This window comes from Aythya fuligula, chromosome 23 (genome assembly GCF_009819795.1).
Source record: "Aythya fuligula isolate bAytFul2 chromosome 23, bAytFul2.pri, whole genome shotgun sequence".
Taxonomy (NCBI): Eukaryota; Metazoa; Chordata; class Aves; order Anseriformes; family Anatidae; genus Aythya; species Aythya fuligula.
Window position 1 is genome coordinate 2851003 of NC_045581.1, and position 27385 is coordinate 2878387.

The 27385-nt window shown below is 43.9% G+C and overlaps 1 protein-coding gene across 1 annotated transcript in view; it reads left to right on the forward strand.

Annotated features, from left to right (window-relative positions):
• The window catches only part of LOC116498198 (lethal(3)malignant brain tumor-like protein 4), a 39918-nt gene extending 12764 nt beyond the window's left edge, over positions 1-27154 (forward strand). The window contains exons 9-21 of the mRNA XM_032202456.1: positions 54-145; positions 1105-1256; positions 2829-2905; positions 4366-4451; positions 8248-8358; positions 9549-9663; positions 9779-9878; positions 10723-10902; positions 12282-12413; positions 12815-12876; positions 15501-15667; positions 20071-20133; positions 23500-27154. Of these exons, the coding sequence (XP_032058347.1) occupies positions 54-145; positions 1105-1256; positions 2829-2905; positions 4366-4451; positions 8248-8358; positions 9549-9663; positions 9779-9878; positions 10723-10902; positions 12282-12413; positions 12815-12876; positions 15501-15667; positions 20071-20133; positions 23500-23628 (1466 nt within the window). The 3' untranslated portion in view covers positions 23629-27154. The remainder of the gene's footprint in view (positions 1-53; positions 146-1104; positions 1257-2828; positions 2906-4365; positions 4452-8247; positions 8359-9548; positions 9664-9778; positions 9879-10722; positions 10903-12281; positions 12414-12814; positions 12877-15500; positions 15668-20070; positions 20134-23499) is intronic.
• The last annotated feature ends 231 nt before the right edge of the window (positions 27155-27385 follow it).

A 27385-nucleotide genomic window follows, 5' to 3' on the forward strand; every position in this document is an offset into this window, starting at 1 on the left:
CAATCTGAATGTAATGGGTTTGTGTAAAACAATCTTTTTATCTCTCATTCTAGGTTTCAAGGAGGGAGAATTTAATTGGGCTTCCTATTTGAAGAATTGCAAAGCTCAAGCAGCTCCAAAAAGCCTTTTTAAGACCCTCAGCACTGTAAGTGGTGATATTGAATACAAGATGTTTTCAAATCAGGTCTGATGCTAAGCAAGTTTTGACCAGAATATTTACATGTTTTTAATATGCTCATGTCAGAGGTACAGCCACGGTACAATCAGATGCAAGCTATTTCCTGCTGTGATTTATTTGTAAGATGGAAGCTAGTACATTTTTTTTCCCTCCCCCAGTCACTGGCTTTCCAGGCAGAGAATTTGTATTTCCCTTCTTCCTTAATACTGGAGGAAAAGATTTACTCTACCATTTGTTAAATATATTACAACAGTCTGTTTTGCTGTGTCCCTGCAGTCAAGATATTTGTGTCACTTTCCTCTAATTTAATCATTTCCAAAATAATTTCTAGTTTCCAGCAGCATGCTCATGTGCGCCATGGGATTTATTATGAGGCCATGGATCTTGAGTATTTTTCATCCTTCACCCACTGTTGTTTTCCTTTGTTAGCTTCAGTTTGTTTATAATGCTGCTTCCCATTCTGTGTCACTGAAATGACACAAAGTCCACAGCCTGGTGGATTTGGTGCTGCCAGTGGACAGAGCACTGTCTGCAGAGGGATCAGGGCCCAACCAAGTAGATTTTTGTCTGGATACTCTCCAACTTTTCCACTAATAAGAGAGAACCATCAGTGCTCATGCTTATCCTCAGCCAGTACTTAGCAGCACAAAACTGTGCATAGAATCACAGAATGGTTTGGTTTGAGATCTGTATTGTTGTATACCTGGAGATTCAGTTACTCAGGTTGCACCAGCTCTTTTTCAGAAATAGTAACGTTTATTGCCAGAAAACATGAAAATCTCGTCTGTAGCCCTCTTGCTGGTGGCTTGTGTTTTGGTCTGTGGGTTTCAGGGTTACAACCTGCAACTAATGAGTTTATAACAGTGATTTAAATGGCGTGGGCTAGAATGTGGCTGATTTCCCTTTCCTGATGTCCTGTTCCTCAGCCTGTCACACCATCTGGTTTTCGTCTGGGAATGAAGCTAGAGGCAGTGGACAAGAAGAATCCGTCACTGATGTGTGTTGCAACCATCACTGACATGGTGGAAAATCGCCTGCTAATTCATTTTGATAACTGGGATGAGAATTATGACTACTGGTAAAGAGAATCTATTCCTAATATATATCTGCAAGTAGACCGTGGTTTATTGCACTCTGTCACTAACATCTCATATTTTAAGTGTAGTCATTAAAGTTGGGATCTTAAATTAGCTTTCAAATATCCGAGTAATTGTTTGGGGTTTTTTACTAAGTGACACTGCCCAGTAGTTTCCCCTGCTGTTTGTGTACTCTTCAGCTGGCTCCGTGCAAAGTCAGTGGGATTAACCTGAACTGCTAGAGCAGCCTTTGAGGAAATGCAGCTGGTGACTGGGGGCCAGGTTAGGAACTGTTCATGTTATCCTCCGGCAGAACTGAAATAAAAAACAGTAAGCTCCACTGGTGACAACCACCTCTAATTAGTAACATCCTCTCCTCTAGAGCTAGTAATGGCTGTTGGCATGTTTCCCTGCAGACTTACGTTTGGAAGTAGGTAGTACTGAAGTCAGTAAAAATCTTCCCATTTGCTTCAGCAGAGTTTAGATAAGGCACTTCAAAAATAGAAGGGATTGCCAACATTTAGGCTTTGAAGTCCTGACCTGAACTACAATTGTTCTGCATCTGCATCTTGATCCCCACCCCTCATGCTGGGGCCAGGTGAAGTATTAGTTTAAAAACCATTTTTCCTCTTTGGCCCAGGTTTCCCAGCCCACATGAATGGAGAAACTTTCTTTGAATTTGCCTGTGAAAGCAACACGAGGCACATGCTTATCTACATAGCACTGATTCAATCAGTGTTCTGTGTTTTCTCCCTCACCTCCTTTTGTATGATTTTTTTTTTTTCAGCATAGGTACCTCTCTGGTGCCAAGAGAGTCTTTTCTTTCTTTGCCATAAATATATCATCCAGAGTTTTGTAACACTGGTGTTTCGATTAGCAGGTCTTCAGATCTAGTTCCTTTGCCGCTGTAGCCCATGAAGCTTTGTTTCCATGCCATGTTTTGTTTGGAATTTGGAAATGTTAACTGGAAACACAAGCAAACAAAGCTTCAGAGCAGCATTTGGCTGAAAATACAGTTTTTTTCCTCAGTCTGAAAGGCTGCTTTGGTCCCTTCCTTAGAGCAGATGTGACAAAAGTGGCTGTCTCAAATGGACACATCCCCTCCTCTGGGAGCTCAAGAGGTGTATATATGCAATAAAATTGGGAACCAGGCAAACTACCAGTAGGTTTCAGCTGGAGTTAATGGGTAACATGTAGTTCTTGGTGAGATATTGAAAGTCATTGCCCCTTCTTCCAAAGTTTGGGTTTCAGTTAGGGACAAAAGTTTGGTTTTCGTTTGTTTGCTTCCTTTATATTTCAGCTTGGATGGTCCAGGGTGATGTGTGGTTTGTATGGCCCATGGGGGGAGCTTTTTGGTTGTTGTTTTTTAAAGCAACAGACATCTTTTGGGGCAGCTTGAATGCCTTGAAAACCTGGCTTTATAAATTCTGACGAGGTAATGCTTGTCTTTTACACCGTGATCACACCCACTGAAAGCATCTGCTACCCTAGCAAAAGCGTATCAGACAGCATCTGAAATTCTTTTTTTTCTTTTTGCTTTAAAACTGACTGATGCCAACTTCTCTTTGATTCAGGTGTGAAGCTAGCAGCCCATATATTCGTCCTGTTGGCTATTGCCAAGAAACTGGAACCCCGCTGACAACACCACCTGGTATGTTGAAAGTGAGACTTATTTCCTGCCTCAGTCAAAAAACCTGCAGGCTTTATCTTCCACATAATTACGTATTTGCAAGATTTACAGGAATTTACAGATTCCATTCAGTATTCTTTACCGACTGAACAATGTTATTGTTCATACTTTTTGCACTGCAGTTTATTTTGTTTTACAGCTCTTTCAAGCAAAGGAACAAGGTTTGGTAATTTGCAATTGAATTTGATTTCAGAAGGGAAAGAAATTTGAAGTATTTTCAGAATTTCCTCTAAGGTGAGTTGGAAGAAAGAGGAATTGGTATCAGGATTTTATAGATAATGGGATGGAATTTCTGAAAATGAAGGAATAACTGAAGCCACATCGCCTTCTGCTGCACTGGAATTCAGTAAATGAGGAGAATGTTGGGCAAATGAAAAAGGACAGAACCTACAGGAAAACGAGTGTTGTTTTCAGGCAATGCAAGTGCTTATTCACCTTAAAAATAATAAAAAAATAATGTCTGCTGTTTGCTAGATTGACAGCCCTGGAGTGAGAAATTCTGTAATTACTGCATATCAAGTTTAGTAGAGTGGGTAGCACTACAAGCTGCCTCTGCAGTGGAAGAATTAGCCGTAGTGCCTTTTACTGTAGATGCTAAAGGGGTTGTAGACCCTTATTCTTCAGCAGCACCACCTCTGTTCCTGCTTCTGGAAAGTACAACAAGGCTGTGGCGTGCAGCTCCCCTACTCACATTGTGATTGCCTGTGCCCCTAAGAGAATCTGCAGTCAATTCTCATTTCTCTGCTGAAAGATTTATGTGCAGCAATTTGCAGACTGTCCTATGCAATTAGTGATCGGGTCCTCCTGCCAAAAGGGAACAATATTGAGGCTAAAAAAAATACTGAAATAGGGAGGAAAAGAAGGTAGAGCAGTTTCTTAAACGTAGCTTAGGAGTTGCTGCCAGAGAGATGCATCCTGTTGTCGTTAGAGTAGCACAGCCATGTAGGTGTCTGGGTAGGTAGGTAATGGTGACAGAGCCTCTTGCTTCAAGACTGCTAATTTTATTCAGCTATGGGTGAGTAGGTAGGAGGAGATGAGAAGTTCCTGCAATCTGGCAGGCACTCACACATAGGATGGTTAATAAAATAGGAAATTAATTTAGTGATGCCATTGCACATCACAGAATCCTCTGAGTAGCTCTTAATTGGCAGCTTTCTCTAGAGAGTAAGAATTGATTAAGCTGTACAGAAACAAACTCTTCAGGTTTTTCAGGTCAGGGTTAAAGGCCTGTGTAGAAGCTCAGGAAACTTGCAGTGCTGTTGTGTGTGCTGTAAGTGATGTGTATGAACAACACTTCCCAGTGCCATCCTTTAAAAGTGCTAAGTTAACATAATAACCGTGTGCTACATAGCTGCTTTTCTGTTATTTATAACAATAGCTGGGTTTTTCTTACTTAAATATTAATTCTCCATGTTTTTCAGGATACAAGGATCCTAAAGCCTTCTCATGGGAGAAATACTTGGAAGAAACTAATTCCCAGGCAGCTCCAGCAAGAGCATTCAAACTGGTTGGTGAATCTCTTTGATTTTCTTAGGTCAGAAGAGTAGGGGAAACTTCTGTTATCTACCCTTTCTTTCTAGATGTTGTATTTGGTGGTGGTTCACCATGTCTGTGCTAAGAAAGTGAAGGCATGTTTTTTACTTTTACTGGAGCTGGCATTTTGCTCAAGGTCTGACTGGGTGGGCAGAGGGGTTCTCCCAGGTGAGATGGGCAAGACTGGTGCTGGCTGAGGAGACTCCAGACACTCCCTTTGCTGGGATCAGAACTGAGTATCACCGGTCTGCAGCTTGGGATATTTGGTGAGGAAGGGAGGAGAAGCAGTGGTATGTGTGTATGTGTTTGAAGGGAAAGAGATGTCTGGAATTCCTCTCATTGGTTGGTCTCCCCCACATTAAATTTTAAAAACTCCTCTGAAATATTTTCCCCTTGAAGTTGTGTAAATCCCCTTGTCCCCTGGTTGGTGAGGATAAAATGAAGGTAGAGTGAAAAGTTCCTGTTGAGAACTAGCGTGTTCTGATACCGATCGTGGTTCTTCTCTGGGGGAGCCAGCTGTGCCCTCCGCAGGAATAAGCGTACTGCCAGGTGATGGAGCATCTCTGCCAGACTCCTAGAATGGAGTAAGACCATCTGAAGATTCTCAGATTCTCTCAACCATGGGAGCCTGAGCTTCATTTTTTTACAGTGGAGTTCAGTGCATTTATCTGGAAGCTCACTGTGAGCAAAAATGCAACAAAAGCCTTTAAAATAACTTCATAAATAAATTCTGTAGTTGCTTTTTTTATTTCTTAGCAGTGTCTTCCATGGCGCTGGTTCACATTGCTAAACTTTGCGGTGCGTTTAAAAACTTTCCTGTGGCATCATGATATTTGCCTTGAATCCTTTTGATAAAGTTAGACTTGCAGGTTAATACCTGCTGCCCTCCCTTACATTTTGTGGGTAAGGTCTTTGGGCCTGAGGAGGAAAAGCAATCAAGGAGGCCTCAGATAAGGGAGGTAAAAATCCAGCCAAGCAGGGCTGATAATTGCTAGATTTCAGCAGGTGTCCATTTGAAATTGTTGTAGGTTGTCAAGGCGGGTGTCACGTAATAGGAGGAGGCTGGGTTTGCCTCTTTAGAGAGCTGTGAGGCCACAGCTGGAGCTATCTGCAGCACAGTGGAACTCCAAAGCATCCCTTGGATTAAGGTTTTCCAGAGCTGGGCAGGCAGCATCTTCGATCACGAAGCGCAGCATGCGAAGCACCTCGGAGGCAGTGTGCTGGATAATGAGTGAGGCTTGTCAGTAGGACGCGTTTGTTACCCCCAGCGTAGGCTCAGCCTTTTTCTGAGCTGCATTTGCAAAATCCCAACAGTGCTGGAAAATGGGGAATTTCAGAATACAGGAGAGAAGGAATGCAGCAACTGGTCTTCTGCACGATAGAGGAACAACAGAACTGGTGCTGTAGAGACAAATATTTTGGAAAGGTGATAAAACTCTCCATGACAAAAAAAACAGTGGAGTGCAGCCTACTTAAAACTGCCACTCTCCAGTCCTCAGTAATCTATCATTATAGCATTGCTTCCTCAGATTTTCAGAATATAAAATGTGTTGAGAAATGTCACCTGAAGATAATAGGGCTTTGCTCAGTACAGAGAGCCTTTTTAATGTGGATACTCCCTCTTTTGGATTCTTCCAAAATGAAGCATCTTCCCAAGGGGGAATGTAAGTGCCTTGTCTGACTCTCTTCCTGTTTTTCATCAATTTCTGCAGCCATTGCTTTGTTCGTCCAGATATCTGGCTTTGAGAGAATGGTTGAAGGGCCAATTCTGGCTCTCATGAAACTTTGGAGTCTAAATCAGCATCCAAGACTCTTCTATGAAAATGAGGCAGAAAAAAATTGCATTTGATATAACAACGGTTAATAGAACTCTTCCAGGATCAAACCTTGTTATTTTTCTGGCATGGTTGGTCTGAAGTGCAAATACATGGCACAGTTATTGATTTTTGTATTATTATTATTATTTTTCCAGCTAGCAATTACAGGAAATCAGTACATAAAAATACGGGTTGAGAGCCAGAACTGGCATTTCTCACTGAATTATTTTTTAACAGTTTTCAAGAGCTAATGTATGTAGTCTGGAGACACTGATCATCAGCGCAAATGGTAGATCTTGTATCTGGATTTCTGCCTTTTCCTCCACCCAGAAACATAGGAGGAGACAGCTTCATTGTCAGCAGCACTATTTCAACCCATTGTCTTGGGATGTCAAAAACATTCAGAAGCTATTCCAGAAAGGCAGCAACCCTTCAACAAGACTCAAATAGACTCCTCTTCTGGGCAGCGTTTTGTTCTCTAGCACTCACTCTTTCCCCAAGAAAGTCAGGCAATGTTGGCTGGCTCAATAAGACACTCTTAAAACTAAATGCAGTTTAGATTGCTTGGCTTGTGATGTACCACGTGGCTGGAAGCCTGCGGATAAAAGCTTGTATCCAGGTGAAAAGACTGAAGGGAAACTCGAGGTTTGGAGTCTGTAATCCCCTCATCTCAGAAGTGACCTCCCTCCCTGTACCCAGCTGCTGACAGTGAAAAGGGTAAGGAAGATTGCGAGGAAAGAGTGATGATATTAATCTTTTTGTTAACCTGATCTTGTTCAAAGACATGATTTAGAACTGTCATCTCCCCTGACCTTTGTGTGCAGAAGTGAAGAGGGGTGTGTTTTCAATGAGTACCCAGTGCTCTGTAACCCCCAGATGAGGAGTTCAGAGGAGGAATTCACAGTCCTTCAAAAATAAATGGAAAACAAATTGGTAAACACTGTCTGTTACATAGAGGTTTACATCCACAGCTGCTGCAGAGGGCACACGTCACGTCAAAGGGCATCCTGGAATCTTTACAAAGTACTTCGACCAAATGGTAAATGAGCAACTGTGGGCATGAGACTCCTGTGGCTGGAACTGCTCTCATGTCCCAGCGCTGTTCCCCAGTGCCACAGTTTTCAACAACTGATAACAAGCAGGTGCAGTTATCATAAGAAGCAGATGGCAATTACTCTTTTGACCCATGGGCTCCTGGTCCTGCACCATTGTTGCATGAGAGAGGCTTAAGCCCAGGCTCAAAGCAAAGATCTGAAATACCTCCGGTTGTCTTGGAAGTGGGGATTTTTGTACCTCTTTACTCTGGGAAGGAAGAGGAGTGTCTGGAATTGCCAGGTTACAGTTAAGGCAAAATGTGTTTGTCAGAGGAAGAATTTGGCAGTGCACTGAAGTGAAGCCACTTGTTTCCCAGCCCAAGCACCAAATGAAGATAACTCTGTTAGTGTCCAGAAGCAGAGGTGGCTGCATCTGATGCTCAGAATGATGCTCTGTAATGTAGTGAAGGGAGGTGTCCCACAGCAGCATTTCAGGCATTCTGATGTGAGACAGAAGCAAGCTGGCCAGCATCCTTGTCAAATGTGAGGTAATCTCTGCCGTGTTGAGCGGTTTTGCTGTCAAGACTGTTCAGTCTGTGTATTAGTGGAGCTTGTGGTCGTATTTGGTCTTTTCTCTTCTGTCAAGGAAGAGCCTCTTGCACTGACTGAGATGTTCCTCTGCCGTGGGGAAGCTCAGGCTTCCCCTTGAGTAATTTTGGACTTCTGACAAATGGACAGCCTACTCCTTTAGAAAACTCTTACTTTAACCTCTGAAATAGTCTGCCATATGAGGTCAGGGGCCAAAGCTGCAAAAACATTTGACTGGTATATGAAAAATTCAGTGCATTTTATTCAGAGAAGGCAGCTAGTTGTGAATGCCCTGACTTTTTAGCATTCTGCTTACGATCTTGTTTTACAGCGTCCTGCTCACGGATTCCAAGTTAATATGAAGTTAGAGGCTGTAGACAAAAGAAATCCCATCTTGATAAGAGTAGCAACGATAATTGACAAAGATGACCATCGTATTAAGGTATGACCTTGCTTTGAAGCGCAGAGCCTTTCTGCTGAGGAATGCAGTGATTGGCAGTACAAAAAAAATACCCGTTTGATATGAGAAGCAGCAAACACACACCTTACAGATGATCGAGCCTACAGGCCTGCCCAACTGGAAATGATTTCTGTTGTTTTGGCCTATTGAAATCTGATGGAATTGCCTGGTATTGTTAGTTACTGTTTTAATGTAACTATTTTGAAATAAGATTTGACAGAATGATTTTCCATCTCTTAGTGGTTTTTGTGTGATCTGTACGAGTGAAGGCAGCATTAATGTTCTGCTGGTGGGAAGCTACCTGACAATTTTTTTCTAACACACTTAAAAGAAAATCAAAAGCAAGTTAAGCCCTGGTACATGTGGGAAGCAGCTTCATTCGCCAACCAATAAAAATTCATTACACAGATGCATTTTAGCTAATTATTTTCATGTTAATATACTACCAGAAATGTCCGTTGTGCACTGGCTTCTGAGAAATTAGTTATCAGTTGGCTAAAGTGGATCCTGCACTGATGGGGGCTTCTTGGCCACAGGTCTCCTTCCTGAAGGATGATTATGTGGTCAGGAGTGAAGTTTGCTCCCCCTTGGCCATTTGATTCTCAGTCTCATCACTGTGACTGCCAGCTAAAGTCAAGTTTTGCCAGTGTATAGTGGCATGACACGCAGTTCATACCTTTTTTTTTGCAGCTTTGCCATATGAGCAACCCATTAACCTTTAAACAGCAGCAATCCTTAGTTTCTGTTTGCCTGAGCTGGATCTGAACAACCATTACTAGTCCCTTCGTCCAGTGGAAAATTCTAGCTTGTTTACTGCAAAACTTGCCAAACTCATTGGCTTTTATGGTGTTCAGGGATTCATAGAAAACAAAACAATTAAATAAGCAATTCTGTTTGCATATATTTAGCCTGGAGTGTGCTGGAGTACCCAACGGTCTGTGCTTTCTTGCAGGCCCTGTTATTTGACTATGTCACCAGAATCTGGTTGTTCCCTAAAAGATAGACATAGGGGTCAGGAAAACAAAATGAGCACAAAGAATGATTGTGCTTGACTGAAAGATTGAATGAATCAGCTCCAACTTGAGCAAGGTGAAACAAAAGGGGGAAGTTAAAATAAAAGCTGAGTCATATCCTTAACTGTATCTCTCACTGAGACTCTGTGCTTCTTTTAGATACATTTTGATGGCTGGGACCATAATTATGATTTTTGGGTCGATGCAGACAGCCCTGATGTTCATCCAGTAGGCTGGTGTGCAAAAACTGGACATGCTTTGCAAGTCCCTCTAGGTAATGTAGATGACCTCGTTGTTGTATTAAATAATTTTCCCTAAATGTGATCTGCTCTTGAGGTGTATGAAACTTTTTACAAATCCGTTAACCTTTTTTTAATTCTTATTGCCAGGTGCTGTTGATCCTGTGGGAACAGTGGGACAAGCGTGTCCTACTCCAGGCTGTCACGGTATTGGTCATGTCAGGGGCCCACGATATGGAACACATTATACGTATGTATATGAGATCTTATAAGGGTTCTGTTTGTGAGCTGTCTGATGCTGTCTGTAAGAGTAATGCAGCAACAAGCACCTGCACTGCACTGAAATTATCACAGGGTGTTTGTTCTGGAGATAGTTATTAGTGAAATTGCAGCTCCCTCTTGTGTCTAAATGCACTGTTCCACCATAAATTCAGTTCATACCAGTATAATCATTACAACTGCAATACAATCTAGCATAGATGAATTCTCTCCAATTTCTATCTTCCAGTATTACTGAGGGAATTTCTTTTATAAAATAACATACCCAAGAACAGGATGCAAGAAGACAACTAAGAGGGAGAGTGTTGGTAGATTATTATACCATAAGGAGAAAGGAGAAAGCACTCTTGTTTTGTGGTTTGCCTTTGATTTCTTATGTGTTCTTGGAAAAGAAAGGTTTTTCTTGATTAAACTATTTTACAGAGCAAGAAAACAATCTCAAATGGGAGGTCTGAAGGTCCAGGAGTATATAATGTGGTAAATGATAATGTGGTAAAGGACTTTGCATTGTTGAAAGTGGTAGTTGCAGGACTGTTTTGTTTCATGAAATACTGCTCAGACAAGCAGGCTGCACAGGAAAAGCTGTTGTTATTCTCTAAGATGACTCTAAAAACGCTACTTTGATTTCTAAACCTGCTATTTGGTCCTGTGCTTTCCCACACCTTAGATTGGGTAATGATGTCTCCCTTCCAGACATGTTTTGGCCTTGCTTTTTCTGGGTTTGTTGATGTATATATCTGCCTGAGGCTGGTAAGACTGATTTTAGAAACATGCATCATGATCTCTTTTTTTTTTTTTTTTCTTCTTTAACTCAGGTTAGTTGGCTGCCCATATTCTGACGTGAACCTCAGCAGAGAAAACTCGTTACAGGACCGCCTGAGTGGGGAAAGACCTTCCCCTGCCAATAGCCTTCAGAAAGCCAAGAGGATAGAGACCCCTGCCCCAGTCCTGCTGGGAACAGGAGAGTCTTCTCAGGAGGACTCTCCACACTCCAGGTGAGCTGAACACATTTCCTAGGCAGGTACTAGGGAACAAAACCATTTTACAAGGCTGACAAACACAGGAATTGGCAGAGAAGCAGTAGAGCATTGAGTTCATCTGTCTGTAATATTGACCCATGCCCCAGACACTCTTAACACAGAGCAGTGCATTTTATACCCTCATATGCCTTAATAGGTTTCTTGATTCCTTAATCCTGCTGCTCTGGTCACATTCCAACAAAGGAAATTGCATTCTGACTCCATAAATTTTTCTTTGCTGTTTCAATTTAAAATATATTCTTTTTCTTCATTTCCTGTCCTAAAACTGTCAAGCAAGATTATTTTGCACTGTTAAACTGTAACTGCGATCTACCCCAGAGCCTGTTGCGTTACACTGCTAGGTGTAATGGCTCCGTATGTATCACTTGGCAAACAAGTGGAGTTCCTTCAGATATTTTATTTTCTTACATGAAGATCTTGGAATTGAGTATCATTGAGGTAAACAGTGTATTAGTTCACTGGCTGCAGGAGGCAGTCAGTCTGTCACTGGGACAAACCTGGGCAGGAATTCTTTCACTATTGTCACTTGCAATCTGTAGGAATTCAGTCTCACTAAGGCAGTCTTTGGTGATATCTTAGGTCTTTTCTGTATTTTAAGGCCTGTATGCATTTTAAGGTTTCTTTGCTTTGCTTAGATTTATAACGTTATTGAGATATGTTTGGTCAGACAAAAGGAATACCTCTCCCCTAAAGTGTGCGTAGCCAGGCCAAAGTTTGCCTCTTCTTATCCCAGTAATGTGCTGGGATCTCCTTTTGCTACTCTTGACAACGGAATTGATTGCATTTCAATGGCACTGTTACTTGAAAATTTTATCAGGAGTTTTGGGATTCTCCTAGAATAAATGGCAAACTAAAATTGCAGTATACTTATGTTTTTCTAACTAGTTAATTTCCTGATAGTAGGAGGTTCAAATTCAGTGTGCATATCCTTTAACTTCTGCTGTTTGTCCTATCATGGTTAACTGTGTAGCTCTATTTATGCAGCAAACTTAGCTGTGGAAACTGTCTTAAATGTTATCCGGAGGAATCAGAGTTCCAAAATCTTAAATCTCTTGATTTCACCGCAGTACATGCTTCAGTGGGTTTCCTGTAGCTGCTGGGATCAGAGTCTTGGTCCACAGGGGCTGATTATTTCAGATAATCTCTTTCAATCCATGCTAGAGTAAAAAAGCACTTTGTACTGTGCCAGTAGCGATGGTGGGGGAGAGGAAGGCTTCCACCACTAGGTGGTAGTTGTTACTCTCGTTTGCAAGAAGCTGCCGGCTTTGCCTCTCCTCTGGGAAAAGGGAACAGAGGATGTCAGCTTAGCTGCTATCATTTATCTGTCTCTCCAGAAAATCTGCACAAGACAGTGAAAAGTCATGTCAAAGCAGTGTTCACAGTCTGTCGGAACAGTCTGAAAACAATCAAGAGAAAGACTGGATAGAAGAGGAATCGTCTGCAGACATCAAAGCCAAACCGAAAAAGTAAATAAGATTTTTGTGAGGTATTTTCATGGATTAGCAATTTTGCCTCTTGATGCTGCTGCTACATAGGAAATACAGATGTAAATCAGGAGCTTAGAACGGCTCAGTTTGATCAGAGGTTTGCAGCACAGAGTTTTAGAATGACGTGTTGTTAAGTCTCCTCCTTTCCTCCCACTATTTCGGGGGCTTTATTTCCCACTGTGAACTCAAATCTGAGTTGTAGCTATGAACTGAATATCACAGTCCTTAGCGTAGAGAGGCCAGGGACAAGTAGTTTTATCGCTAATGGTAAGAGGGAGATAATTGTGGTTGCTAAATACACTGTTAATCTCTTTCTGTAGAGGAGGTTGTGTTATCAGTTTGTGTTATCATTTGAAATGTTTTGTACTTGATAATTTCAGGCTTGGGTGCTCACGTGCCTATATAAAGTTCCAGCTGGTGAAACAGGAAAACAATGGGAAAGGTTGGTTGATTTATTTATTTATTTGTGTGTGTGTGTTTGCATGTGCAATATACAAGACCCCCAAGGACAATTTAAAACTCTACAGCTTTTTTTGTTGTTGATTCCACGGTCAAGAGAGAACATACCCTGGAGATTACGATAATGGTAGTCTTTTTTCCTTTAAAATGAAGAAGAAGAGTAAAATTGCTTAGAGGTAGAGGGTTTTATACTTTTTAGAGCGCAGCTTTGTATTTATTAACTGAGAAAGATGAGCCTTCATCATCTGTAGTACCACTACACACTCTCCTGAAATGGCAAGGGGAAGTTGTTCCCTCGGCTGCTGGTAGAGTGAGCAGAGGTGTCATGGGAGACAGACAAAACCTGGCAGATAGGTGCTAAGTTCAGTTAACTTCTTGCAGTAGATTCCCCCTGGGTATTCAGAAACATGATTAGAATCATTTAGGGTAACTTTTTGAAGGTTCTCCTAAGGAGGAAAAAGAAAATCAAGTGAAAAAACAATGTATTTTTTATTCTGGTACTTGACAGGTTAAGTTTTAAGAGAAGCTTTCTGGTATCACTTTGGCAAACCATATGCTTAACTTTCAGATTTACTATAAAAAGCCATTTCAGAGAACCGAGCTGACCAGGCTTTTAGGAGGATTTAACATGGTAATAAGTCTCCAATCAAAAATAGCTAAGCAGGCACAAACTGGGGCAGGTGCCTAGCTTTTTTTTTTTTTTATTCATTTTTACCTTGTGCTGACTTCTGCAGTCAGAGCTAGAGAAGTCTGCCAGCTCTGAGCTGCAGTTGCAGTTGGCAGGGAAAGCTGTCTGCTTTCCTGTCGCATTTACCTTAAGCAGAGTGATGGAAATCAGTAGAGGGAAATTCTGCAATAATCCACTGACCTGTAATTTTGTGATTGCCCAGAGCTTTCATCCCATCTATATTTAAACTATTAGGACACCGCTTCCTTCTGAATGGACAATAATTTCTGTAGATCGTGGTTTGGACGCTTTCCCCGAGGATCTGAGCTCAGGGAAGGAAAAGGCCTTCCAGTTCGTGTTGCTGTGAGGCTCCCTCTCCCTCCAGGTGCCTGTCACTGTTCCTGTGCACGCTTTGCAGCAGGCAGGCTTTTTGTTCACCGTGAGCTGCCATGTTATCAATGTGACTAAAGGTTTAAAGGCTTACTGGTGACATTCAGGGCGGAGAAGGGGGTGAAATGAAGAAAAGCCAAGCTGTAAGGATGAGGAGGGAATAAAATGAATAGGGAACAGCCTGTGATCGAGGCCGTGCCCACGCAGCAGGGATGTGGCAGCACATAAGATCCTGGCACGAATGGGACCTCCTGGCACGGGGAGGGGGGCGAGGCCAGCTGCTGCCAGCCCCTGGGGACACGGGGAGAGACAAGGTGAGGAGCAGGTGACAGCCTCCCAGGAGCAATGTCTCATGCTGTGTCATCACCAGCAGCATCAGCTTCTGCACTAAGGAGCAGTTCTTTCGTGGGCTTTATTTATTGAAGTTTTAATTCCCCCACTCTGGTCTCGTTATTAGAAGTAGAGACCCGTATCTGATGCTGTCCTGCATCCCTTAGTGAGGTGGCGATGAAGGAAGGTGACCCAGCAGGGGACAGAGGAATAACCTTTGCCTCTAACACTTCTTTCACCTCAGCTGGTGAGGAGCAGGCAACCTGTCAAAACGTTCCCTGTAGCACTGCTTTCATTGTGCTTTACAAGCAGCGCCTGGCACACCCCACAGGTCCTCACACACTGTCCTGCAAACGCTGCTCACGATAACACTGAGTAAATCCGAGGCAGGCAGCAGCCCTGTCGGTGCTGTGGCTGGGGAAGGTTTATGAAAACAGCAGCAAAACGGGACGTGGGTACTGCTGCCACGGGATGGCGCCTGGCAGCCTGCACCGTGCCTGCCGGGGGGCGAGGGGACGGGGCACGGTACCCCTTGTAAAGCAGAGGAACGCTTTCCATGCTGTTTCCATCCTCTGCTTCACTTCCTGTTGTATAACCGGGCAAATCCCTGTAGGACCATGACTCTGCACTACTCAAATGATCTCATTAGGGAGGGGTGATTTCTTCTGTCTCCCTTTTTTTTTTTTTCCCTCCCTCCTTGATTTTTTTTTTTTTTTAAAAGCCTCCATCACTTGACACATGAGGAGGGAACTGATGTCTGGAGGTAATATGCAGCACTCCTGGCCTGGGAGCCTCCTGGGGAGGCGGCGAGCCCAGGCCATCAGCTGGCATGCTCCTTGCAGGCTGGCTACAGCTGTGAGCTGGAACGATGCCATTAGTTTCCAGCTGAAGATGCTGTTACCAGAACTCCTCCACCTTGTCAATAAAATGCTGCAAACATCTTCTGTGTTAGCAGCGTGACATCATTTTCCTGGGAAGAAGCTAACGAGCTAACGATAAAGCCTCCAGCCTGGCAATCTTATCTTATCTTATCTTTTTTTGGTTTCTTTTTCTTGGGAGGGTGGGGGAGAACGCCCTGAGAGCTGTGTGCCCTGCAATAGCAGTGCCTGGCTGCCTGCTTGTCCTGCCTTGCTTTTTCCTCCAGACTGTGACCCTTCCTCTTTTGTTGTAATTGCTCCTACTTGAAGACTCGCTCTGACTTGTCTCGTTTCCTTTTCCAGACCCTGATTTCGATCTCCAGCAGGCCCTCCACCAGTCCATCTTCATGCCTTCCCTGACCTCTAACCCGACCCACCGCCTCCATCTCTGCTGGGAGCAGCACTGCAAGCTCTTGCCAGAGGTCTCGGGCCTCACAGCCAAGCACGTGGCCAAATGGACTGTGGAAGAGGTGAGTTACCTGCTACCTGCTCTGCTCTCGGCTGCGGGAATGCCAGAGCCCCCCTTTTTATGGAGTGCTGATTAGAAAACATCTTTATTTTCTGTGCGTCCCTAGGTAATGCTTTGCCATTTGCCTTGCATATGCCAGAGCTGACTCAGCTAGAAGTTGTACCTGAGTCCTTTATAAATGGAGGGGAAAGATCCCTATTAACTCTCTGGTGCCCATGGGTTATTTCAGTGAGTGAGACTCTCTTTGTTTATTTACCCCTTGATCTTTCAGTGCTCAGGCCTGAAACACGATTCTGACAGCAGATTCTGTTTCTCTCTGGTCTCCCTCCCCCTCTCCTGTGACTTTCCTGCTTATTCACTTTTACATTGCAGATAATTCGAAACTGCACTGTGCATACCCACTCCTCCCACGTCTCCCTGCCTGCTTCCCCTGCAACAAAACTGCCCACAGCCTGACCTGATTTCTGACAGAGGTAGCTGTGCAGCTGGGGATATGTCTCTGCAGTCCCAGCTCTTGAGATGTCTCCTGTAATTAGGAGGCATGTGAAAACGCTGGTATCTTTTGTGTGCTGAGTAGTTGGTTTTTGCCTTGATGCCTTGGGCATAAATAATATTTGTATCTCCACTCGGGAAGCGGTGACAATTTGGATCCTGGCGCTTAATCACAGGCCATTTAATTGAAGAGAAATGTGCTGTAATGTTGCGCTTGCAAGGAAGGAGTAATCTGCAAAGCAGGAAAAGGTGCCATTCTTCATGATGCATAGAGGATCTTCAGAGACTTTTAAAAAGTGCATTTTCCCTAAGTGCCTCTTACGTCAGATAAATCCAATCTTTACTTTGTTCTTCATGCTGGAGGACTGGTTGGAGTCTGGTGGGATTGCAGAATCACAAGGGATGGGAACCACAGCAAATGTGAAGGCAATAGAGCAATTAGTGTGGCTGCTTTAAAAACTGTCCATTTTTTTCTTCTTTTTTTCTTTTAAGTTTTAATGAAGATGAGTTAGAATTGAATTCATAGCAAGGAGGAAAAAAAAAAATCTCTCTGAAAGATTTTCTATTTGTATCCTTCTAAGAAAGCTTCCACTGATTTTTTATTTTTTTTCCAAAAGGTCTTTTAGTAAATCAATACAGGCAGGAGCAGCTAATCCTCTGACATGAAAACAATCAAAATCTCTTTCTTTTGGACAAAACATGGAGGTTGTTTCATGGAGGAACAGAGACAGGATACAAGCCAAATAAAATTTGTCCTTTACAGTTGACCTTTAAAGCAACTGCTGGGTAAATTTAACTGGGATATTAGTTTGATAGCAGATGAATATAAGTAGGGACCACAGGGCATCGATGCAGGGCATAGTGGTGCAGTGATTCACAATCCAGAACACAGTGAACTGCCTGAAACTACCAGCGATGCGCTGACTACCAGTAGGAGTGTGAATGGCACATTAAAAAGATCAGCTGCAGCACCACAACAGACCGGCTAAAGTCCTTACAGGTTTTGTTTTGAATTTCAGTAAAGTGGATCGGGGTTTTGCAAATCTCATGTTCCTCCCAGATTCCCGTAGGAATTAATTTAGCCCTTGTGTGAGCACTTGCAGGATCGGCACGTGCAGGGCAATGTAGCCGCAAGGTCTGGAAGATGAAAGCAGTAGGACTTCTCTGTGTTTTAGTGAGTCCAAAGTAGATTTGATCTGTCGGTGTTTGGGCTTCTAACATCTTCCTGCAGGGCAAACAGTCGCCTATGAGTTGTGCTTTGAACTCTGCTGCACAAAGGAGCCTATTCTGCTGATGTGAAACAAGAGCAATGGGAGTGCAAAATTCTCCTTTGGTTTCAGACCCAAGAACTGTTTTTATTTTATAAAACCCACATTAAGGGAAAAAAAAATCTTGCTTTAATTCTCTGTTGGTTGAGAACAGCTGAAATGACAGAGCAGCAGCAGTATTTAGGGACCCTCAAGCTAAGAAACCCTTGGTAACACTGAACAGTTCAACCAGATTAGTTACTTTAATGCAGCTTTGTTATGTATTGAAAGCTTCCTATCATGTTTTCAAAGCACAGTTAGTGTAGGGTATGGAATCACAGGAGAACATTAATATGTGCCGGAGCTGAATTGTTCATTAGTTAATCCCTCATCAGATGCTGGTACCTTGTGAAGGGACTGTCCCTGTGCTAATTGCTTGTGGGTTACTGCATCTGAGTTAAGCCCAGCTCCTATCCCAAAATATCCTAAACGATATTCCAGTACTGTGCCAAGTGTGATGTATCATGTCTGGGATCTCATTATCACCCATTGCGTGGAGATTTAAGTGCTCTCAGAGTTACACAGCACAATTCCCCACCACCATCACTGATACGCAGTCATAGTGTGAGACACTTCCACCAGATAGCTCTGAGGTTATGACGTGAGGTTATTACCAGCAGGAAAGGCAGGCAGGAGTTCACCTCCTCAAAGGAAAGGCCCTGATCTGCCTGATCCCGCTGTGCTCCGGACCTATCCAACACATCTCCTGCCCTCCCCATCCTCGCCTTTCCCTGGGTAATTGTGTGCCCTGCAGTGATTGTGCAGCTGTGTCGGGGTTCAAATAAGTTTGTTGCAGCCTGAGGTGCTGCTGTCCTGGGCTTCTGCTGCTCCCTTTTCTCCCCAGTGCCTTAGTTTGGGGACTGTCCTCTCTGGCAGTGGCACGGGCCAGGCAGGCCACCCGGCTCTGCAGGACCCAGGGTCAGGCTAACACCCCGACAACGATCCCTCCAGTATTCTTCTCTTGCATCCTCCTCCTTCCTCCTTTTCTCCATTTCTGGTGACCCCCAGGACCGTTATTTGTTTAAAAGGCCTCTCTGGAGCAGGGTGCTTGCTGTGTACATACAAGTGACTTTGGGACAGATCAAAGCCCCATCACACTGACCATGACAGTGGCCTGCAGCAATTCTCCAGGGAAGGACAGAAGAGACGGAAGAGCAAAGTGAGCTCAGAGCAGTCCCCTGAAATCTCTGCCAACCTCTCCATGCAGCAGACCCTAAGGGTTTTGTCCCCAGGGGTCCTAGTGTCATTTAAATTCTGGAAGATGCTGCCCTGCAGAGGCATTTTGATTTGTTTCTTTTCGTTATAAGTTGGGGAGGAGTTCAAAAGGAAATAGAGTTGTATTTTGTTACTTGTTTGCACTTCTACAGAAGAAGATTTGGGAGTCACTGTGTGCTAGAGCTGTGGATTTTAGAGGTTCTCTTTAAAATGGAGCTTTCCCTCCTAGCACCATGTAATGGTGAAACGTGAGAGGAGAGGAAGGCTCTGCTGGCAGATTGCGTAACAGAAGCAGTGGAGTCAGAGCTGCTCACCAAAAATCAGCTCTGCCAGGGTGGAGGGGAGCCCGGGGGCAGGCTGATAGCTCCCTGCGGACGGAACTGGGGGAAGGGAATGAGCACGAGTGGTGGGATCAGCTGGAGATGCAAGGACGTGATTTAGGAGAGAGTCTGACAATCGTGAGTTAAAGGGAAGCTCATCTTTGACAGCAAACCCTCCTAACTGTTTGTCTGTTTGTGTTTATGGAAGAAATGTCACATCTGTAATAACTCAAATGAATATGCCTCGTGAAACAGAGCTGTTCCTGCAAGGGAGCATCCAATTAGCATGCGATGTTTGATCTGATTATGCCTCAATATACAAATCTTCTGTGAACCAGTGAAGCTACAGATGGAGAAGACAATGCTTATTAAGTCATCCTCCACTGCATTCAGGATTGCTTCTTGCACTAGTTAGTGTTATATAATGTAATCCAAGGCTTGCTTGCATGTCTCAGAGGAGGTTATTCCAAATGTTAACACATTTCCTGCTTAGAAAGGTTTTCTCTAATATGGAATGTAAAATTAACTTATTTAATGCTGTTGGTTCCATGGATCCCCTGCATCCACCACAGATTAAATAAAACCCACTTTTCTTTCATAGCTCTTCTGCCTCCTGTGTGTTGGTAAACCAGGAGTACTCATTTGGTTGGTTTATCTTCTCTCTTAAAGGATTTTCATCGTGGGAAATTCTCTATATCCTTCTCTTTGTAATTGTATTTTCTGATAATACCATAGAGGAAGTAAAGTTGGGGATGGGTTTAAACTAGTGCATAACCATATACACTTCTTAATCTGTAAAAGTAATAATGGTGTTTTATAAGAACCACTTAGAGCATTGGAGAAACTGCTCTCTTAAAGGAAGAGAGGTGGTCAAACAGCAATATGGAAAGTATTTGTGCTGCAGCAACAACTCAGTAATATTTTCATATATGTCCTTCATCAGTGGGAGATTCGTAAGTATTCAAGTTTGACAAATTCTTGCATACAGAACTCACATACAGAAATGAGGCCTTTTTACTTGATGTCCATTTCAATTATTCACGTTTCTCTTCTTCTACATCTAATTACAGGTGGTGAGCTTTATCCAGCGTCTACCTGGTTGCAAAGAACAAGCGTCCGTGTTCAGGGAAGAGGTAAGCCAAGCCTGCCATGTGCACTCCCAAGTGCAGTGCTGTGACACTGCTGGGTCTGCTCCGTACCCCTGCTGCTCCAGAGTTACGGGGCTGGCTGCACAGACATGCTCAGCCTTGTCATTAAGGAGCCCGTGGCATTTAGGAGGCAGCTTCGGCATCAAGCTCGATTCCAGCATGGTTAATTGCATTCTGCTGCTTTAAATTTCCCCTCCAGTTCCAATCACTTAGCTTATGCTTAACATCCTGTCTTGGACTATGGCATAGTGTTTCTGGCATCGTTATAAAGATGTCCTGTTGGAATGGTGCAGCGAAGATCTCATCTGCTCCCTCTAACGAGAACATATGCCTGCTCCTCTTGGTGAGGCTGGCAGTTGTAGGGTGTCTTCGGAGCTTCTCCTGAGGACTGAGGTGGGAGCAGGAGAAGGTCCTCGCCTTGAAAAGCAGCTGCTGGGAAGTCAGCGTCACCTGCATGCGGTGTGTCCTGTCACTGCTGCCTCGTGCCAGGCTGGGCTCTGGGCTCTGCTCCCTGTTTGTGGTGCCTTCACCGTGGCTTCTCAGAAACCGCAGCTAGTGCAGGATACGGCTGTCCTGTTCCTTAGCACGTCCTGTCACTGATGGTACGATGCCCAGGCTCTGCTGATTGCTTTGGCTTCCAGTTATGATGCAGGTACAACTTGGAGGTTCTGTGCGAGCCCCTGATTAATATGCACAGCCGTGCCTCCCTTCTGTCACCACAGCTCTCCTGCTTTGATGGGAAGAGCTTGAGAGAAGGGGTTGTGCCTTCTCTGTATTCTGCGAGGCACTGAGCACACCCTCTGTACCGAGGAGACGCGCTGCACGCTGTAGTGACTGTAAAGGGCAGGTTTTTAATAGATGACTGCTCCCCAGAGCTGGCTTCCTTTCAGGATGAATCAGGCCGTAGTGCATTTTATGGGATTTATGTCTCTGTATTTTGTTTTCCCTTATTTTAAAACACACACACACACCAAATAAAAAGCAAAATAAATTGAGGCTTGCGAGAAGCACCGTTCGCAGTGTGACATTCTAGTGGAATGCTGTTTAATTGAATATAGTGGGAATAATGAAATTTATCCTACTGAACCAGTCCTTCGGTGTAGCTGAGTGTAAAAGATGCAGCCTGATTTCTAGTGAAGTTGTGCTCAGAAATGAGGGCTTGGTAAGTGAGATGTAAGTCTTATAATGAATCCAACCATTCACAATTTATTTCATTTCTTCTAGCAATAATTTAAATGGGCCCTGAGCAAGGTGGCTGTTTTCTAGTTCAGAGAGCAGCCTGGCCGTGTTCTATTTTAGTACCTGATTTTCTGCAACCTCCAAGTATGATTCGCTATGCCAAACGAGAGGGGCTTGGACTGTTTTTCAGGTTTCTGCTCAAACTGAACTATCAGTTTGAAATTAAAACCCTTTTAGCAGTTTGGCTTTGGCCAGAATTCAGGTGTGAGTGACAGGACTGCTGGCCTCCACCAGGATTGTCCATTAGCTGTAATCAGGCCTCTGAGTGCTCTCAGTTTAGGATAAATAAATCCCTTGCAGGCTTCTCTTGGCTGGGGGGAGAGGGATAAGTTGCTGCTTACGTTATGAATGAAGAGAACAAATTGTGCCCAGAATTTTAAAAACCATCCAAATAAGATGGAACAAAGAAATGAATAGTAAACCACAGGCAGTGATAACGGCGCTTGTTTCTAGGACCGGTTCAGGGAAGGTCTGGTTAAAATAAGCATCTTCGAGGCGATGCAGTGAAAGTGAAACACAGTAATAATAATACTGAACTCAAAAACATTTTGAAACACAGGACTGTTTTTCCAGCAGCTTTCTCCTGCTCTTGACTCTTTTTATTTAATTTAAGCAGCAGTCCATCCATTTCAAGCTATTTTTAACATGGGCATTGCAGCAGTGTAGACTCCAGGCAGCTTATAAATAATATTCAGTGAGGTTGTGTGGCTGTCTGTGGACTGGGAGCCCTGCTGTCATTTCCAGTGTACATACTGGGAGGTAAAAGTAACTTGCTAACAGTCTCTTGTGTGGCCAGAGAGGAGGAAACCAAATCTCCCATGTCCCAGCTCTTTGCTTTAATTGTATGTTTGTCCAAGTTTATTGAATGTATCCTCTTCCGCCAGTTGTTGACATTCAAAAGAATTCTAGTTAGGAAGACTGCAGGGACAGAAGGATTGTTATTCTGGATCAGCTGAGAGTCTGGTGGTGTCTGCTGGACTGGTGAACATCAAGCGAGAGGAGGAGATGGCTGTCGGTCTCTGTAAATGGACTTTAATGGAATAACTTAGAGACACATGCATTGTTTGTCTGTGTCCATTAATCTTTGGCTTCCTCCCTGCAGCATTTGGGGTTTATGTTAATTATATCTTTGTTGTCTCTCTGGATGTCCTTATGAAACCAAGTACATTTTTAACCTTTTCTTAATATGTTTTTACTCACTGGTACCTAGAGCATCCCTTACTTCCACAAGGTAGTGTGTTTTTGGATCGCTTGCTTTGAATCTAATTGAATGTCTCCTTGCTGATAGATTAGGAGAGTGCGTGTATAAATCCAGACAGATTCCAGGTCTTTACTGTGCCGTGTTTTATATAGCACATTTCTTTTACCTTGTGCTGAACAAGCGCATTTAGTGCCATTGAAAGTTATTTCATAACAGCCTCCTGTTTTACTCCTTTAAATGGAGACTGGCTGGTTGTGGGCAAAGGACTGGCTCTTAGAGCAGCCAGGTGTGCACATCTAAGGGTTTTTTCTCATCTGTAAGGTTTCTAGCAAAGCTCACCAAAAAAATCAGCTTCAAACTTTACCCTGAACAGCTCAGCAGGAATCCAAGAAGCTGTGCAATGACAGTATGTAATGAATGCACTAGGAAATGGTGATTTTATACTTCTAATCATTGCAGATCAGTGTAATAGATTAATTCTTGGATAGCTGCCTCCTGAAGACTTGCATTTCCTGATCTAATTTCTGGCCACATATTATGAATAGGCAGTAGGATTTTTGACAGTTGTTGGCTTTTTAGAGAAGTATCCTTACAGTGAACAGAAAGTCTAATGAACGAGCCTCCTCCTCGTGATCTCTTTGTAATTTTTGCCCACGCTTTGGCTTCTCTGTTTCTAGAAGACGGGCTTCTTGGTTGAGTCCTGAGACCCCTGGGAAGGGCAGCATGCCTGGGAACTTCAGGCTGGGTGGGTGCCAACACTAGGGAGAAATATGAGGTCTCAGTCTTCAGGGCTGTGCTTGTGCTTTCGTTCCTCAGTTCTAAGCACATCATTTAACTGAACAAGCAGAAGTGAGAATCCTGCCTGTATCTTCATGGTAATTTTTATCTGATGTTGTGTTTTGCACCTCTAGCAGATAGATGGTGAAGCCTTTCTGCTCCTGAACCAGACCGACATAGTTAAAATACTCGGTATCAAACTGGGTCCTGCCCTGAAGATCTACAATGCCATTCTCATGCTCAAGTCTGCAGAAGAAGAGTGAGAAGAGCCCTTCGGCAGAGCCCAAGAGGAATTGACAGGGAACAGATCTTCCACTGAGCATTACAACGTGCCCAAGAGGCAAACTTGGACTCGGATATATTTTAAGTAGAACTTATTAAAAAATATTTTGAGGACATAAAAATCCTGCCGCAATCTGGAATATGGGGCAGCTTCACTTCCAAGAAGAGGATATTATTATATTTTGTAATTGAGTTTGGTTTTGATATATCAATCTCTTTTGAGATCTAGAAGACACCTCCGGTTATAAGGGGAATCCAGGGTAACATTGGTGGAGCTGCAATAGTAAGAGGAAAGTTCCAAGTGAAATGAATTCTGTGTCCGATGATAGTGCCTGAAAGAGAGACTGAGTTATCACCAGCATGTTTAATATGTATATATATGTACAAAAACTCTGAGAGTAAGAAAATAGGAAAAAGGTGTCCTTCAGAGCAGTGCTATGAGTCCAAAGCTGACCTTTTCATGACTGATTTAAACTCCAGTTTCTCCTGCTGATATTGTTTTCTAATACCCTTGCCTCCTGGGCTGCTCACACCACAACAGAAGCATACCATGGGCAAAGAGCTTCCATCAGTGGTCGCTTACATCGTTTCTGTTAACAAGCAAACCTTTCTCATTCATGCCACCAGGCAGTTCCAGGCCAGCCCTGTTTGGATAGGCTTTGCGTAGCCAAAGCTCTCTCATACAGATATCTCCCACAGGAGACAAAGGTAAATATTCTAGCTCTATTTCTCCCATCAGTGCTTTTGTGCAACTGCTATCTGGACCATGAACATCTTACGGCAAAATGATGCCATCAGGAGCGCTCAGGAATTTGATGGGTTCATCCAAGCCCTCTCCACTATCAGCCAAATGCTAGGAACTAAAAACCCACCAGTGGGCAGTGTTACGTGTACAGATGCAAGCAAGTTTCCTAGAAGCAATTTGCTTTTATTTTCAAACAATCCAAACCCCATGAACACTTAGTGCTTTAGCATTTTCGGCCTCCAGGTGGACATTGATCTGTTGTGCCGGTGAGCTGTGTGCTGTAGTAGCAGGGCACTCGCTCCTCTGCATCTTTAGTGGAAGAACACGTGGGCAGGTTTCACTGAAGGGGGATCAGGGTTTGAACAGACAGCAAAGCAAGGTAGGAATTACTTCTCAAAAGAGATTGCTTCCTCGCTGGCACAGATCAGCAAAGCTTGTGGCCCTGTTCCTGTGTGTGCAGGTGGCAGCCTGTGTGCTTTCCTGCCAGAAGAGCACTGGTGTTCCTTGCTCTGCTGGAAGCCAAAGCACAGCTTTAGGAACATGCAGCAGGGACTGCAATGCCTTGGATGGGGGATTTCCATGCCATTACTTCCAAAGCCATTTTCTTCCAGTGGGAAGCGGGGAGCCCTGCCGGGGCCCTGCTCAGCATTTCCTGTTGCAGCTGGCAGCATGCTGGCTTCTGACTTCCTCTGTCTCTTCTGGAGTTCAACAAGAACCATCACAGCTAGGTAAAACTTTCCACCTCTTCATTCGAAGCCGCCAGGCTGTGAGTGAGTGAGCAAATCCTCCCGAGCACTGGAAGAGTGCTTGCACCGTGCTGCCGAAGGCAGGCACGCCATCACAGCCCAGGGCTGCACGAATTTCTCAGGGCACACCCTTTGTGACTGTGTGATGGCACAAGGAACACACTTGGTTTTCTGTCTTTAATCACTCTGTGTCCTTTGTCCAGCCTTGAAGCTTCTGCGAAGGTCCTGGTGACTTTTCTTACATTTATCAATAGAGCAGAATCCATTCAGTCCTGGGTTAATGTGTAGAGCTCTTGGTCTCATTGCTTTCTATTTTTGTGTAAGGTGTTAAGGATTTTAAGCCTTCCACAGAGAAGACATAGGGGTGGGGGGATATTTAATCGCTGAAACCTTGAATAACAGCCAGGCAACTGCAGGAGATAGTGATTTAATGCAGTAGTAGGGACTAGAGATACAAACTTAATTTATTAAAATGAATCTATGGTATGACAACCAGGATTTTCACCAAAGAGTCACATTCCTTTTTCCCACTCCGTGCACCCAAGTCTGTGTAAAGGCTTCACTTGGGATCGGCACGTCCTGGGCTGTGACACAGCTCGCCTTCCAGGCACAGCAAAATCAGTTCATGACAAATGGAGCAGAGGGTCAGTGGCTGGACTGCTTTGTTCCTGGCTCTCCACCCCTTGCTCAATAACCCTGAGCCCTTCTTTGCTCCAGTTTCCCTGCTGTGACAGCCAGCCAGGTGGGGTGAGCACAGCGCTACCTTGTTCTTGTCTCAGGAAGCAGGTCCTGCCAAATCTTCTGTTTTACCTCCTTCCTTTGGGAAACTGCCCTGGGGGACGGCAGACTGCCTCCAGCAATAAAACAAAATGTGATATTATTTCATCTCTTGCTATATATAGATAGAGGATGAAGAGAATTGGTGCAACAAGCAATAAGATTCTCATCGCTGAAATTACTCAAACAGAAGAGAGATCTTTAATCCTAGGGGCTTCCAAGCCAGCTGGATCAGATGGAAATGTGTGCTTGGAGATTATTCAGTGACAGCAGAAGTAGTGCTTTCAGCAGGGAGGAAGGAGGAACCCTTTTAGGGATAGAAGAAGGAGGAATGTGCTTCTTGTGCCTTTTTTTGTAATCCAGTAATTGTCTTTGCAGAGCAAGCAAGAATGTGCACACATCTATTACTGATTCTTTTTCCAAATATAGCTATATTCTAATAAAATCAGACATCTTCACGGTACTGCAAGGGCAAAAAGATTTCCTGTCCTCGCTGGACGCGTTTAAAATTCCCTAATATTTACAAGACTAAGTGAAAACAACTCATCTTTTAGCCTCAGCTTTGCTCCTTGACTTAGGAATTCACTGCTGGCTGATGCCACCTTGCCTGCAGCAGGGAGCCCTGCTTTCGTGGGCAGCTTGAGGGCTTGGTCCTGCAGCCAGGCTCTGCTTTTGCAGCCTCAGCTCTGCCTTTTCCCAGTCCTGGTCACGGCCTGTGTCTAGGCGAGGGCTCTGCAGATGCCTTTGATTGTCCTAATGCCTTGTTGTCTAATTTGAAACATGCACTTTGAAGCAGAAAGCCAAAAGTAGGGGCTCTGTGTCGAACAAAAGCTGCAACTGGTTAGTGCCACCTGGTTTAGGAGGCTTTCATAGTCTACTGAGCATCAACAGAAACCGGCTGTTGGCCCAGAAATAAATGACTTGAAAGCCACAAGGAGCTGGGACAGCTTCGTGGGGACCAGCAGCACAGCTGCGAAGGCTCCCTTCTCGGCTAGGGTGGCTCTTACTCCTGTACGTGTTTTGGAAATCCAAAGTGATCGAACGGTTCTCCTTTTCTTTCTTCTCCTCTACCGTTAACTCTACTGTTGAAGTTTTTCTGTGCCACCGCAAATGATCGTCCTTGTAATCCAGGAGCAGCAAATTTCCGCTCTGGGTAATGAATCGCATTAACGTCGGACAGAAGCGTTCGGCAACACTGAGAGCAAAATTCTACAACCAAAGGAAAAAAAAAAAAAAAAAGAAAGAAAAAACTCAGCCCAGGGGATAAGCTAGTTCAGCTGTAGAAGATTTCCTGCCTGCTACTTTCATGCCCTGCTTAGGGATTTATACCACAGAAAGCTTTAAAGTTTCTGACATTCTCCCCGCCATGTGATGAGCCAGCTTATTTCTGAAATTCCTATTACTTGAACTGGAAACATGCACAGGGGAAGGGAGGGTGCACGTTGTCTCTGTTCAACCTCTGAAATGTTT